The sequence below is a fragment of the Thunnus albacares genome, chromosome 1, assembly GCF_914725855.1.
Source record: "Thunnus albacares chromosome 1, fThuAlb1.1, whole genome shotgun sequence".
Taxonomy (NCBI): Eukaryota; Metazoa; Chordata; class Actinopteri; order Scombriformes; family Scombridae; genus Thunnus; species Thunnus albacares.
Window position 1 is genome coordinate 8,391,735 of NC_058106.1, and position 12,663 is coordinate 8,404,397.

The window sequence follows — 12,663 nt, forward strand, 5'->3', positions numbered from 1 at the left end:
CTGAACTCTCTCACACACAGCTGCACAAAAACTCAGTCACACATGCAAATATACACACCACACATGCGCACAGAGAACTGTGTCGCTCTCCGCAGCCAGAGTAATTTATTTCAAGCAGCAGGTTATCTGTATCTTAAATGCACGGCTGAAAATAAGCACTCCACTGTAGCTAAGGAAAACCATGAGACCCTATCATTCTGCCCCAGAGGATGTAGCACACATATTCTATGTGTGTGTGTGTCGTATGGAAAACTGCATGTGATGGCATATATGTATGTGCTCATGAGTTTTCTCTCCGTCTCTTTCCAGGACATCAGGAAGCAGGAGTGGACGGCCATCATCCCCAACTCTCAGCTGATCGTCATCCCCTACCCACACAATAAACCCCGCAGGTACATCACCACTTCTACTTATTAATATACATATAATACAGAATAGATGGGTCATAAGTGTCCCTTTTCCTTGTTCACATCCATTTAATTAGCTGGGAAAAAAACATTGACGCTTGTTGCCATGGATACCATTCAAAGCTTTAACTACCTTATGCAATGCCACTTAACATATTCAAGTTACCTCGACTAGATACAAATAAGTGTGTCTTTGCATTGGCTGTAGTGAAAATGACGCCCAGATGTGAGCATGCAAACACTATCTCTCACACACACACACACACACACACACATGCCCTCTCACCTCTCAGCATGTGTTCTCATGTTATCATGACATTGTTCACATGTAGCTCAAACCCCAGAAGGAGCTCCAGATGGCTATCCAACACAGACAAACACACACACACACATACAGCAAACTTTCCCTCCAATATAGCTACAAGAGTTGCCAGGCTTGCCAGCTCAGACACACACCTACGTACACGCCATGAGTGGAAAGAGAACTAAATAGAAAGCCAGGTGCCTCTTCCTCGGTATTCTTCTCACATATAAGCAAACAGATTGTGAGATGATAAATTTAATATATCAAAGTGGTTGGATTGCTGGAAATACATAAAAGTTCTTAGAAACCAGAAAAGGAGCAGTGCTGTGACAAGAAAGTGAAAGAGATGTTCGTTTATTTATTTCAGCTTAATTAGGACACAGTCTCTGAAGTGTTTTCTTCTTCTTCTTTCGGCTGCTCCCGTTAGGGGTCACCGCAGCGGATCATATCTTCCTGTCATCTGCATCTGTCTCTGTCACACCAACCACCTGCACGTCTTCCTCACCATATCCATAAACCTCCTCTTTGGCCTTCCTCTTTTCCACTTGCCTGGCAGCTCTCGTCTCTCTCGTTTTGTCTCCAAACCGTCCAACCTGAACTGTCCCTCTAATATACTCATCCCTAATCCTCTCAATCCTCGTCACTCCCAACGAAAATCTCATCATCTTCATCCCTGCCACCTCCAGCTCTGCCTCTTGTCTTCTCATCAGCGCCACCACCTCTGAACCATACAACACAGCTGGTCTCACTACCCTCTTATAAACCTTCCCTTTCACTCTTGCTGGTACCCTTCTGTCGCAGATCACTCCTGACACTCTTCTCCACCCACTCCACCCTGCCTGCACTCTCTTCTTCACATCTCTTCAGCACTGCCTGTTACTTTAAACAGTTGAACACCAAGTATTTAAACTCACCCACCCTCACCACCTCTACTTCTTGCATCGTCACCGTTCCGCTCTCCTCCCTCTCATTCACGCACACGTATTCCTTCTCGCTCCTACTGACTTTCCTCTTCTCTCCAGTGCATCTCTCCACCTCTCCAGGCTCTCCTCAACCTGCTCCCTACTCTCACTACAGATCACAATATCAACCGCGAACATCAGAGTCCACAGAGACTCCTGCCTGATCTCGTCCGTCAACCCGTCCATCAACATCGCAAACAAGAAAGAGCTCAGAGCCGATCCTTGATGTAGTCCCACCTCCACCTTGAACCCATCCATCACTCCAACCGCACATCTCAACAACCGTCACACTGCCCTCATACATACCCTGCACCACTCTTACATACTTCTCTGCCACTCGCAACTTCCTCATACAATACCGCACCTCCTCTCTCAGCACCCGGTCATACGCTTCCTCTAGATCCACAACGACACATTGCAACTGTTTCTGACCTTCTCTATACTTCATCAACATTCTCAAAGCAAACATCGCATCTGTAGCATCCTGGCATGAAACCATACTGCTGCTCACTAATCATCACCTCTCCTCTCAGCTAATCTCTGCTAATGTGTGCCACTTGGTAATTACAGTGTTTTTCTGTCAAATAAAACAATGATATAACATAAAACAGCATATGGCAAGTCTTCATTTTTTCGTACTATGTCCTCCTCCTCCTCCTCCTCCCCCGCTTCCATTCTCTGCTCTCTCTTCAGCTGGAGCGCCAAGTTATACCTGACTCCTAGCAGCAGCGTGTTGCTGACGGCCATCGCGCTGATCGGAGTGTGCGTCTTCATCCTCGTCATTATTGGTATCCTCCACTGGCAAGAGAAGGTCAGGACACACTCATACACACACAAACGATGGTGTAGTTGATGTTGGCCTCTTCCTGGTGATTTACTGCTTTAGTGAGTGTGAGAGAGAGAGACAGAGAGAGAGGAAGAGAGACAGCAGATTGGTCACAACCAGCAGCAGATGGGTTTCACTGTCCCTGTCCTGTAGTCCTCTAGCCTCCCACTGAGACACACATGCACACTCTTTCTCTCTGTCTTGCTCTTTCTCTATCCCTCTATCCCTCTCTCTCACTCTCTCCCCAGGCCACAACCTGGAAGGACGTTCAACTGTAATTGCCTGCTTCTGTGCTTTCAGCATGGCAGGTCTGCTGTTCATTACTGCCATAAATACGCCCTCCAGGGAGTCAATGCATGTTTTCATGTGTGTTCGGTGGTTCAGCCCAGCCCCCCCCCCACCCCCACCCCCCGAACTCCCAACCCCAATCTAGTTGCTGTTTCAAGTCACACACATGCTACAGCGACAGCAAAATGTACCCTGTCACAGCGTGGTTGAGGCACAAACGTTATTTTACACTGATTCTCGCAAATTCACTTTTTTGGATTGTTTCCTTTTTCATCTACACACACAGTGGTAATGCTGTCTGCTGGGCTGAGCAGTTACTAAGTTACTGGCATCTTCTCCAAGCCATCTGTCATGCAAGTGTGTGCAGTTAATGTGTGCCTGTATGTGTGTGTGTGCAAGCAGGATGTCATGTGTGCATGGTTACACTCACAGAAGCGCTCTAATTGCCCTCTTTTTTGGGAAACGTAGGCGCAAGCATCAGCTTCATCTGAACCAACACTGCATTTAAAAAAAAAAAACATGGGTGGTGCCTGAACCGAGCATCTTGATACACCTAGCATGTTCAGGTGGATGGGAGGAGATGTGTGCTGGGGAGGCGAAGGCTGTGTGGAGCAGTGTGAGGGCAAGAAGAGGAAGAAAGAGGGAAAATGCAAATGGAAAAAAAAAACATGCACTTATAGGCTGGCAGTATACCTCACACGAAATCAAATCTGGCATGTTCATATATGCAAATTGACAGCTTTTCAGGCACAAACTGTAATGTATTTGGCTTTGATCACTGATGTGTGCTTAAGCTGACCAGTAAAAGTTATCAAAGAAATGTCTGCCTAGTTCAACTGATCCCACAGTAGAGTTGTGAAGTGGGAGGAGCTGCTGGTCCTAGAAGTAGTTTTTATACCTCTAATTGCCTGTTTGAAGGTTTTCTTTTAATGATATCTTTAATGTTTCTCAGCATAGAAACATGGGAGTCTCCTGGATAATTGAACAATATTACAGATTTGTCCTAAGGCCATCAGTTTTCATTATTACATTTTGATTTCTGGAAAAAAAAACATGCCATTTCTGAGTTTGGTATACGATACCCATGAGCCTCCATTATTATGGAGAAGAAGCCAGTCAGAGTCACGAGTCTACTAAAGTCAACTAGCAAATTCAGAGCGCTTTGTTGGTGCAATTCGGAACAAAACACTGCATCATAGTTGCTGAATACATCTAATGTTGACCCAGAATCCTACAGTGAACCGATTAAATGCCTGATTGTACTTTCAGGTTTTTCTAAAAAGCGTATTCTCTAGCCTCTTGGGATTCATGGTTGGCTTTTTATGAAAGACCTGGATATTTTTTAACACAGTTTCTCATCTTTTGTACTTATGGTTCAACCAAGAGAGTCTGATGCTCATCCAAGTCTTGCAAGTTCACCTAATATCATCTGTGCAGAAAAAAGAATGAGACACAAGAGCACTACATTCCAGCAACCCTTATAATAAAAAGAATAACTTCATTGTGAGACTAACACATTTCATTTAGAAAAAAGATATAAAAGTCAACCAAGTATATGCATACAGCCAATGATGTATTCACACTTGGATGGGTATAGTATATGGCTATGTGGTTCAACCCCTTAAGTGTGGCATAAAAGCTAAGATAAAAACAGAATCAGCAATGGGAAACATTAGAAAAGCATTTGGAAATATTTAAGAATCTAAAAAACACCATTTAAAACTCAGCACTTAAGAAGTCCTCCTTCATCTCTCATGGGAAAAAACACTTTTGAGGTAAAAAATCAAGACTCCCTCTTTGGTTAGGATTAATCACTTCAATGCCTGTAAAGAATAAAGATGAAATGTGATGTTTCATGTGACTGAAATTTCTTGCAACAGAAGTAGTTACGTCATTCCTCTTTATAGAGCTCCTGTGTTCTGTGATTCACTCTTTAAGAGAAAAGGATGTTTCACCTACATGGTATTATATCATGTAAATTTGTAGTTTTGCATGTAATGAAATTCCTAATGCTGATGCTCATCTTATTAGTAGAGTGGTTAAAAGACTTGAGATCTTTTATTTACCGGCAATTAATAAATGTAAACATAACAATTTCTAAACATGAATCAAATCTTTGTGATTTTTCATTTAACCAGTCTGAATGTGTTGGCCTAACACTGCTGCAGCCTGAAGAGTGTTGTCTCTGCCTGGAGTGGACGAACAGTGCTGTCACTGTGTTCATGTTGACGGCTTTTAAAAACATGACAAAATTTGATTTAATTTGGGGTACGCGGTTGGCCTTGAGAACTGAAAGGCACACGTCTGCACAGACAGGCTAACATGGTTTAACCTCTTGCAGCATCCAGGGAATTGAAAGTGAATCCTGTAAACCAGCCACTAACATCCTCCCTCATATCTCATCTTCTCCCACCATCAAGTAAGGTCAGGGTGAGCCCACTGATTGACATTTGGCATTTCTGTGTGTTTGCGCTGCCGCCTCTGGTATTTACTCTTCTAATAACAAAGTCAGGTAGAGGACAGAAGCATGAGGGCAAGGACGTGTTGTCCTGCCTAACAAGCTAACAGGCCTTCTACAGATGTACGCAGGTGAACTTCAGTTCGGTGCAGAATTAGCTGGGGTAATAATGTATGTAACAGTCATATCTATATTAATATGAGTCGGAAAGGAAAATAGTATTTAAAATAGAAGGATGGAATCAAAATAGCAGCTCTTCATCTGAGATGCATCATCTTCATACAGGACGTACAGGCCACTGGGCCTAATTAGTGCCCAGTGAGACTACAACATGTCTCACTGTAGCTACCCACCTGATTTCAGTCACAGATGCACCACTGTGTTATTAAAGTAATAATTTTAAGATTTTCATTTAGATAAATGTCTGTTAAGTCACTATCTATCACCAAATGAGGTAACACAATGGTGATTGAGCCTGTGTCTCACCGATGAAAGCCTTTGCATTTGCAATATCACAAACTGGGTGTCATTGGTAACATTCTCAGGAAAAATGTCAAGAGGCACACAGTTAGTGACACGTTTTCCATCACCCAGCAGCAGTTTGTCCGCCAGAGAGGGTAGGTAGAGCTAAAGAAACAGACTCACTCTTCAACTAACTTGTGTGTGAAGCGGCATGCTATTTTTTCCGGTCTCTGCTGGGAAGTGAGGTCCAAAAACACACCTGCAGTTACCGCTTATCACCATAGGTGCTGCCAAAGAGAACGATTCAGAAATCTTCAAGATTGTTACTTTAAAACCTTTAGATGGAGACAAATCAATGCTCTGCTGCTTAATGATGATTCAGGCCTCAGGATGACAGTTCGGTGGGTATCCCCTGGACAGTCAATTAGACCAAGATTCGACAGCAGCACAGCCCAGTGGATTGGTTATCCAAAGGAATAAACAGCACATCAATCCATCTGCTCTTTTAAAAATGTTTCACAGCATCAATCAATATGTGGCCCTGCTATCTTGTAAGATAGATGAAGGCTTTATTACAAACCAAAACTGACTGGATAAAAAAATGCAGCAAATGTGTCACTGCCGATCTTTTTGGTGCAGCGAATTAGTCAATGTAGAGAAGGCTGTCCTTTAAGAGGAGACAGTCATCTGAAGAAGTCTTTCTAATGTACTGAGATCATGGTTGAGACATTCTTCTTTTTCTCCTCTGTCCTTACAAAAACATGAGCTGCTCTACTGCAACATTTAGACAAAGTGGCAGGCAAATGAAAAAGGGGGGATGGTTCCATTCAGATACTTTAAAATTGATGGCAATTTTCTCCTCCTCATCAGGTCATTGCTAATCTCACATAACAGATCTAAATGCATTATTGACTTCACTGTCACCAGTCCACGTGATACGGGATCTTATTTTTCCTTTTATGCTCAGCTACTGTCAGATGACGACCAGTGATGTGTTTCACTCCTTTTAATCCTTTGGCACCGTCAAACCTCATTACAATGTACTGCCATATGAAGTGAACCATCATGAAATAAAGTGAAATAGTACGCTTGTGATATTCCACACAGAATCTCTTTTGAGAATTAAACTCTAACCCCCTGTAGGCTTGAACGGTGGCTGTAAAAGATTTGGACTCTGACAAACCAGCCTTTATAAACAAAGCACCAAACTCAAGGCAGGTACATTTTCCTTCACTTCTCACAGTCCTCACCAAATTTGTGACAGCGGTGGATCTTGAAACTTGGCTACTTTTTTAGTATTGACTGAAATGTGTCCGTAGCGTATCAAGTATATTAACTGGCACCAAACACTTGCTTAGATTTGTACTTTTACACTTGCATTGTACACATACTCTTACCTTTTCTCTTTCTTTAATCAGACAGTATCTGATTGAATTAAAAATGTTGCCAATTTTTTACAGCATCTCAACACTTTTCCACAGTATTCATTAATTTATTCCATATGTTTAATATAGCAACATGTTTATCTGTGCTTTGTCTTTTGTCAGTTTTGGGCCTCCATATTGTCTCAGTGAGTAAGGACAGAGTGGTTCAGACCAACGGAGCTCTCAAGTGACCTTGTACACATTTGCTTGCAAGCTCAACAGTGTGTAAGGATTGAGACAGAAGCAGCGTGCCATATTTTGTTGATAGCTATGAAATACAAATATTTTACAGCCATCTTTCAAGTCCACAGGAGGTGAATGTTTGACACTTAGAGAGATTTTTTGAGGATGCTGTTTCACTTTAACCGAGGCTGTTGATACATTAACTGCAGCCCACAACCTTCTTCTTCTTGTGTTCAGAAAGAACAGTACATCATTCACACTAATGCGCTGCGCGGATGTACACAATCTGTACTCGCCGAAATTACAAAATGGTTTTTCACGGGCCCTCGGATCATGAAATGTACCCAGTCTACAGAGGACGACGTCAGCTGTCAGTTCAAAGAAGTGAACAGAAAGCGTGAAAAATTGCCGCTGTTGGCTAAAAGTTTTCCTCACCACAGCGTGAATGTTAGGAGCATGGGACGTGAGCAATGCCCTCAGCCACGTGTGGAGCTGGAGGGGAGGAAGGGGGGGGAGGAGGTGTTAAGGGGTGAGGGGGGTCTATGCCGCACTTCTGTCAGCTTGGCTGTGATGCCGCCGCCTCCAGTCATCACACCTGCCTGTGTGTCTCAGTGCTCAGAGGATGATAATAGACTGTTGACTTTAAATATACATGTATTATCTCTTTAGAAGCCCTTATCCTTAAAAGGCTTTTTCATGTTCACATAAGGACAGAAAGTGTGTGAGAGAGTGTGTATGTGGGGTGAGAGTGTGGGTTTGTTTGTACGGTGTGTTTGCAATGTCTCATGAGATTGTATAAGTCAAAGAATTTGCAAAGATGACAGATAATTCACTTTTTTTCCCACCTGCACCTCTTTGATTAAATATCCAAAGGTTAACGTCCCATCAGAAGTCTAATTTAAGACCTGCTACATTTATTCTCTCGTGGTTGCTCAACAAATTTAATAATTAGACTGCAAAGTTCACCGTGCTTTATCTTTTGCTCATTTTCCCAAAAGGACAAATTGTTTAAACAATTAATTGGTAGTTGTTGTTACACGAGCAAGGAGACCTAAACACACCACCAATCTACCAATGGGTCCATTTAATTAAGCCATAGTTAATCAGTGAATATGACAGCAGGCCTGGCATTACATCACTGACTGTGACTCAGCTTGGTACAGGTTGCTGAAAGAAGCCACTGATCCAGTTGCATAGACTCACTGTATGACATATTGTAGCTTGTATATCCACATTTTGGCTGTTTTCTAAGCTTGAGGTTCAAGAATAATAAAGTTTACTTACATACATACAGATGTGCACACCAGTGTTAAAGGATGGGTTCACAATTTTTCAAGTCCATCCTAAAACAATAGTCAGGTTACCAAATGAACATTGAAACTGGTTTTAATTGCTGTAATGTTTCCTCCTGTTCATACTGACCATTAAGAGATACCCCATGAAGTGATGGGCAACAAAATCCAAATTCCTCCTCCTGTGCAAAAATGTATTTAAAAATTTATTTGAAGCTAATATGAGGCTTCAGCTGTCAAAAATCAAGTCAGCATCTTTCAAAGGTACAGTCTTTTTAGTGCCAAATGCCCTCTTTTTGTTACGATCCTTCCACTGCTGCTGAACAGGAAAAAAAATATCCACCGAGATACAAAGCAGACATTTTTTTACTAAAAAGACTGTAACAATGGGAGATATCCATTTTATTTAGCTACCTCAGACAGCTGGAGCCTCATTATCTTCAATATATTTTTAAATATATTTTTGCTCAAAACAAAAACTGGATTTTGGCTTCTATCACTTAAACCGTTTTCTCATATGAACTCCGAGAAATGTCTGGAGAATTAGGTCTGAACGTTGTCCTGAGTTGCCCTTTCAGACATGTGGCACGCATCAGGAGATTGTCTGTGTCAGACGCGTTCTCACCTGCTGGAAATACTCCATTAAATGAGAGATGGCACCTGGGTAGAGTGAGCAGTAGGCAGGACCTGACCTGTCGTAATCTGGTCATAAAGAATCTCTTGCCATTCCTTGAATTTGTCTGACGATTTCAGCGTGAGCCCTCACCAACAGCTCTCGTCTCTCCAGTTAGACATTTTCATTCATGTCTTTGTGTAAATGACCCTTCTTCTTCACCCTCGGATGTTTATATTCTTCTGGTTTCACACCAGTCACGTGATAGAAACATCATCAACACGCCCACTCTCTTGCTGTGAATTCTCCAGGAAATGACCCGCTGTATTCACACATGGGCTCAATCGGAGCTGACAGGGTAAAATCCATTTAATGTCTGATCCAACTGATTCGAACATTTGCGTTGTCACATACAGCTCCTCTGGGTAATGTCCGCATAACTTCAGGGTTGCAGTGCATTATGAAGGGATCTTCTAATTGTCAGTATGAACAGAAGGAATGATTACAGCAAGAAAAACATGTACCTGACTGTTGTTTTAAGGCAGACTAGAAAAACTGTGAACCTGTCCTTTAATTTTGTCACCTGATGTTGATTTAGTCTTCTGATGAAAATGTATATGACTTTTAGTTGAATTTTAGTCATTTGATTTTTGTTAGTTTTAGTCAACAAAGCTAAAGACATTTTAGTAGTTTTCATCAGTGAAATGTTAGTCAATTTGTTTGTCTTTGTTGTGTACAGTTACCATGGTTACAGGTGTTGTTCTTGTCTACCACTAGGTTAGCAGAAAAGGCACTGTTCACCTGTTCATAAAGGTGTTTTATTTATTTTAGTCTAGTTTTCAACTTGTACAACTTTGACAACTTTTGTCATAGTTTTTGTTGACAAAATTAATCATGGTACACACACACACACACACACACACACATATAGTGGTACTACAAAATCCACCCATTAATGAAATGTCCTCTGTGTTCAAGCAGAACAAATTAAAGGATTATGTTACTGATTGTGATCCATGACGTCAGACCTTCAAATCTTGACTGACATAGTGTTTCTCTCTTTGTGTGTGTTGTTCAGAAAGCGGATGACCGAGAGAAGAGGCAGGAAGCCCACCGTTTCCATTTTGATGCCATGTGAAGGAAGACAACTGCATCATGGGAGAATGTCCTCTCCTGCCAGCCACCTAACACCCTTCACATCTACACACACACACACATACATCTACACTCAGTCTCATTTCAAGGGCCAATAAATGGATCCTCATTTGCCCCAAAACGTTTCTTTTTGATATTTTTCAGTCCTCAAGTCAGATGTGAAATATTCATGTTCCATTTCATTTATTCATTCCAGTGTTAGAAGTACAGGAGCTGCAACAAGGCCACAGAGACACGGAGAGAAATCCTAATGCAGATCACTCACAAATTTAAAGCTGGGATTTCTCAGGACCGGCTGTAGTGTGATCATCAGTGGTGTTATTAGAGCATTTTGACAAAACGACATAGATTGCTGTTAAAACGCCCAACAAGTCACTCCGATATTATAAGCTCTTTGTTCATGTTTGTTCACTGGAAGAGAAGCACATTTGGGCACCATGTGTGGAAATGTGCAGTGTTACTTGAAATCCATGTGTGTGTGTGTGTTACCGTCCATTGTCTTTGTCTAGTAGATCCACCTGTGTCTGTGAAACTGTAATGAAATCCTTCAGATTTTATAACCTGTAAAATGAAAGAAATTTGAATCTCTGTGATATCGATCTCTGCCGTGCGACTGCAGCAGCAAGCAGTGCAAAGTGAACAGAAAATGGACACAAGCGACATAATAATTCAGTGGAACATTTTTCTGCTACTAATCTCACCAAAAATGATTAATGGCCTTCAGGTCTGCTGAGTGCAAGTTCATCTTTTTCTCAGTTGATCACAGTATCACAGTGCATCATGGTGAGTGCCAAAAAAAAGAAGCTTCTATGCTGCATCCTGCAATTGTCTGTCGCCACTGCATCAAAGCTCAGCTAACAGTCTAAAATCTGGTCGTCCTGCTGAATAATGTGCAATTTACTCCAGCTTGTTTTTTTGAGATGTGCTTCGTTTTCATTGACTTTTTAAATTTAATTGGGCCGGGCGCTCTGGTTTGTTCTGATATTTATTTTACATGAACGAGCTCATGCCTGTCCAAGTGGTTTGCACTTTTTTAAACTAATGATTAACTGTGGGTGTATATAATTTATTTTGTTTTGTGGATTTGATTTGCAAATGAATGTTCAAGCAACTAAATGTGTTTACTTACTGAGGTTGAGAATAAAGGTTCTTCCTGCTTAAATTGACTCTGGGTCGCTTAATTTGTAGGTTTTAGACTCTGTTTCTTTTCCATGTTGCACTCTAATCAAAGCTTCTCGTGAAATTAATAGCTACACATTAGTCCCCGAACCATAATACACCATTTACAAGAATCCTGCCCCTGAAACTCCTTTCTAAGAACATCTTTTGTTTATTTTGTGGCTGCGCAGCTTCACATGCTCTCGTTATCTAAACTAGAAGTGAGTGAAGCAGCAGTGAAATTAAACTGCCTTTAATTTTTCTGAGGAGCCCTGGAGGCTCCTCTGAGCTTCCCTCTGGGGCCCAGCAACCCACTTCAGGACCCACCCTGCTAAATAATGCATGCAGAGAGTAAACCTTCCTAGCACAGCAAATGACAGTGTGGTAGCTTATAAGCAGATCCGAACTGATGTATATAATAGCAATAGTTGTGTGAGTGTGCGTGTGCGTGCGTGCGTGTGTGTGTGTGTGTGTGTGTGTGTGTGTGTGTGTGTGTGTGTGTGTGTGTGTGTGTGTGTGTGCCCACGCTAGAGAGAGAAGACACTTGAAGCAAGGAGATGGTGCACGTTACAAATTGCGTCAAGCCTAGTGAGAAAGATAGAGCAGAGCCGGAAACTGGGTGATGTAACCTTGAAAATAAAAGCATGGCGGGAAAAATAGGAACTATTGGGGTGAGATTGTTGACACTTTATTAAACCTCACAGTCACAGCTCGTGGAAGAAACACTTGTAACTTGAAAAGGTTTAATATGCGACATTTGATCAGCCTCCCAAACTTTTCGCTTATCACGTTTAGACTTGATAATAGATTAAATGAAACAAACTCAACATGTTGAGTTTCAAAACAGCAGCAGTCTGGAAAGAGTTGTTAAATTATTATGTGGGGAAGATCTAAAAAAAAATCTAGAATATTTCGGACTGTGAATGATGTACATGATGTACAATATGTCACAGTAGACACGTATAGTGTCTGTGTACAAAAGAGGACGCATCCAGCTTTTACCCTGATGCAGTCAGTCAGCTTCATGGGGGTTAATTATGCCTCATAACTTGCAAGCAGCATCAGGATTTACATAGTAGACCTGAATCTCTAGTTGACTACAACAGGACTTTGCCTGAATTCTGCATTTTC

The 12,663-nt window shown here is 41.7% G+C and overlaps 1 protein-coding gene across 2 annotated transcripts in view; it reads left to right on the plus strand.

The window, feature by feature from the left end:
- itfg1 (integrin alpha FG-GAP repeat containing 1) overlaps positions 1–11,536 on the plus strand; it is a 148,722-nt gene extending 137,186 nt beyond the window's left edge. For both annotated transcript variants that reach the window (XM_044366039.1, XM_044366106.1), the window contains exons 16-18: positions 310–392; positions 2,367–2,484; positions 10,298–11,536. In XM_044366039.1, coding sequence (XP_044221974.1) covers positions 310–392; positions 2,367–2,484; positions 10,298–10,357 — 261 coding nt within the window. In that variant the 3' untranslated portion in view covers positions 10,358–11,536. The remainder of the gene's footprint in view (positions 1–309; positions 393–2,366; positions 2,485–10,297) is intronic.
- The last annotated feature ends 1,127 nt before the right edge of the window (positions 11,537–12,663 follow it).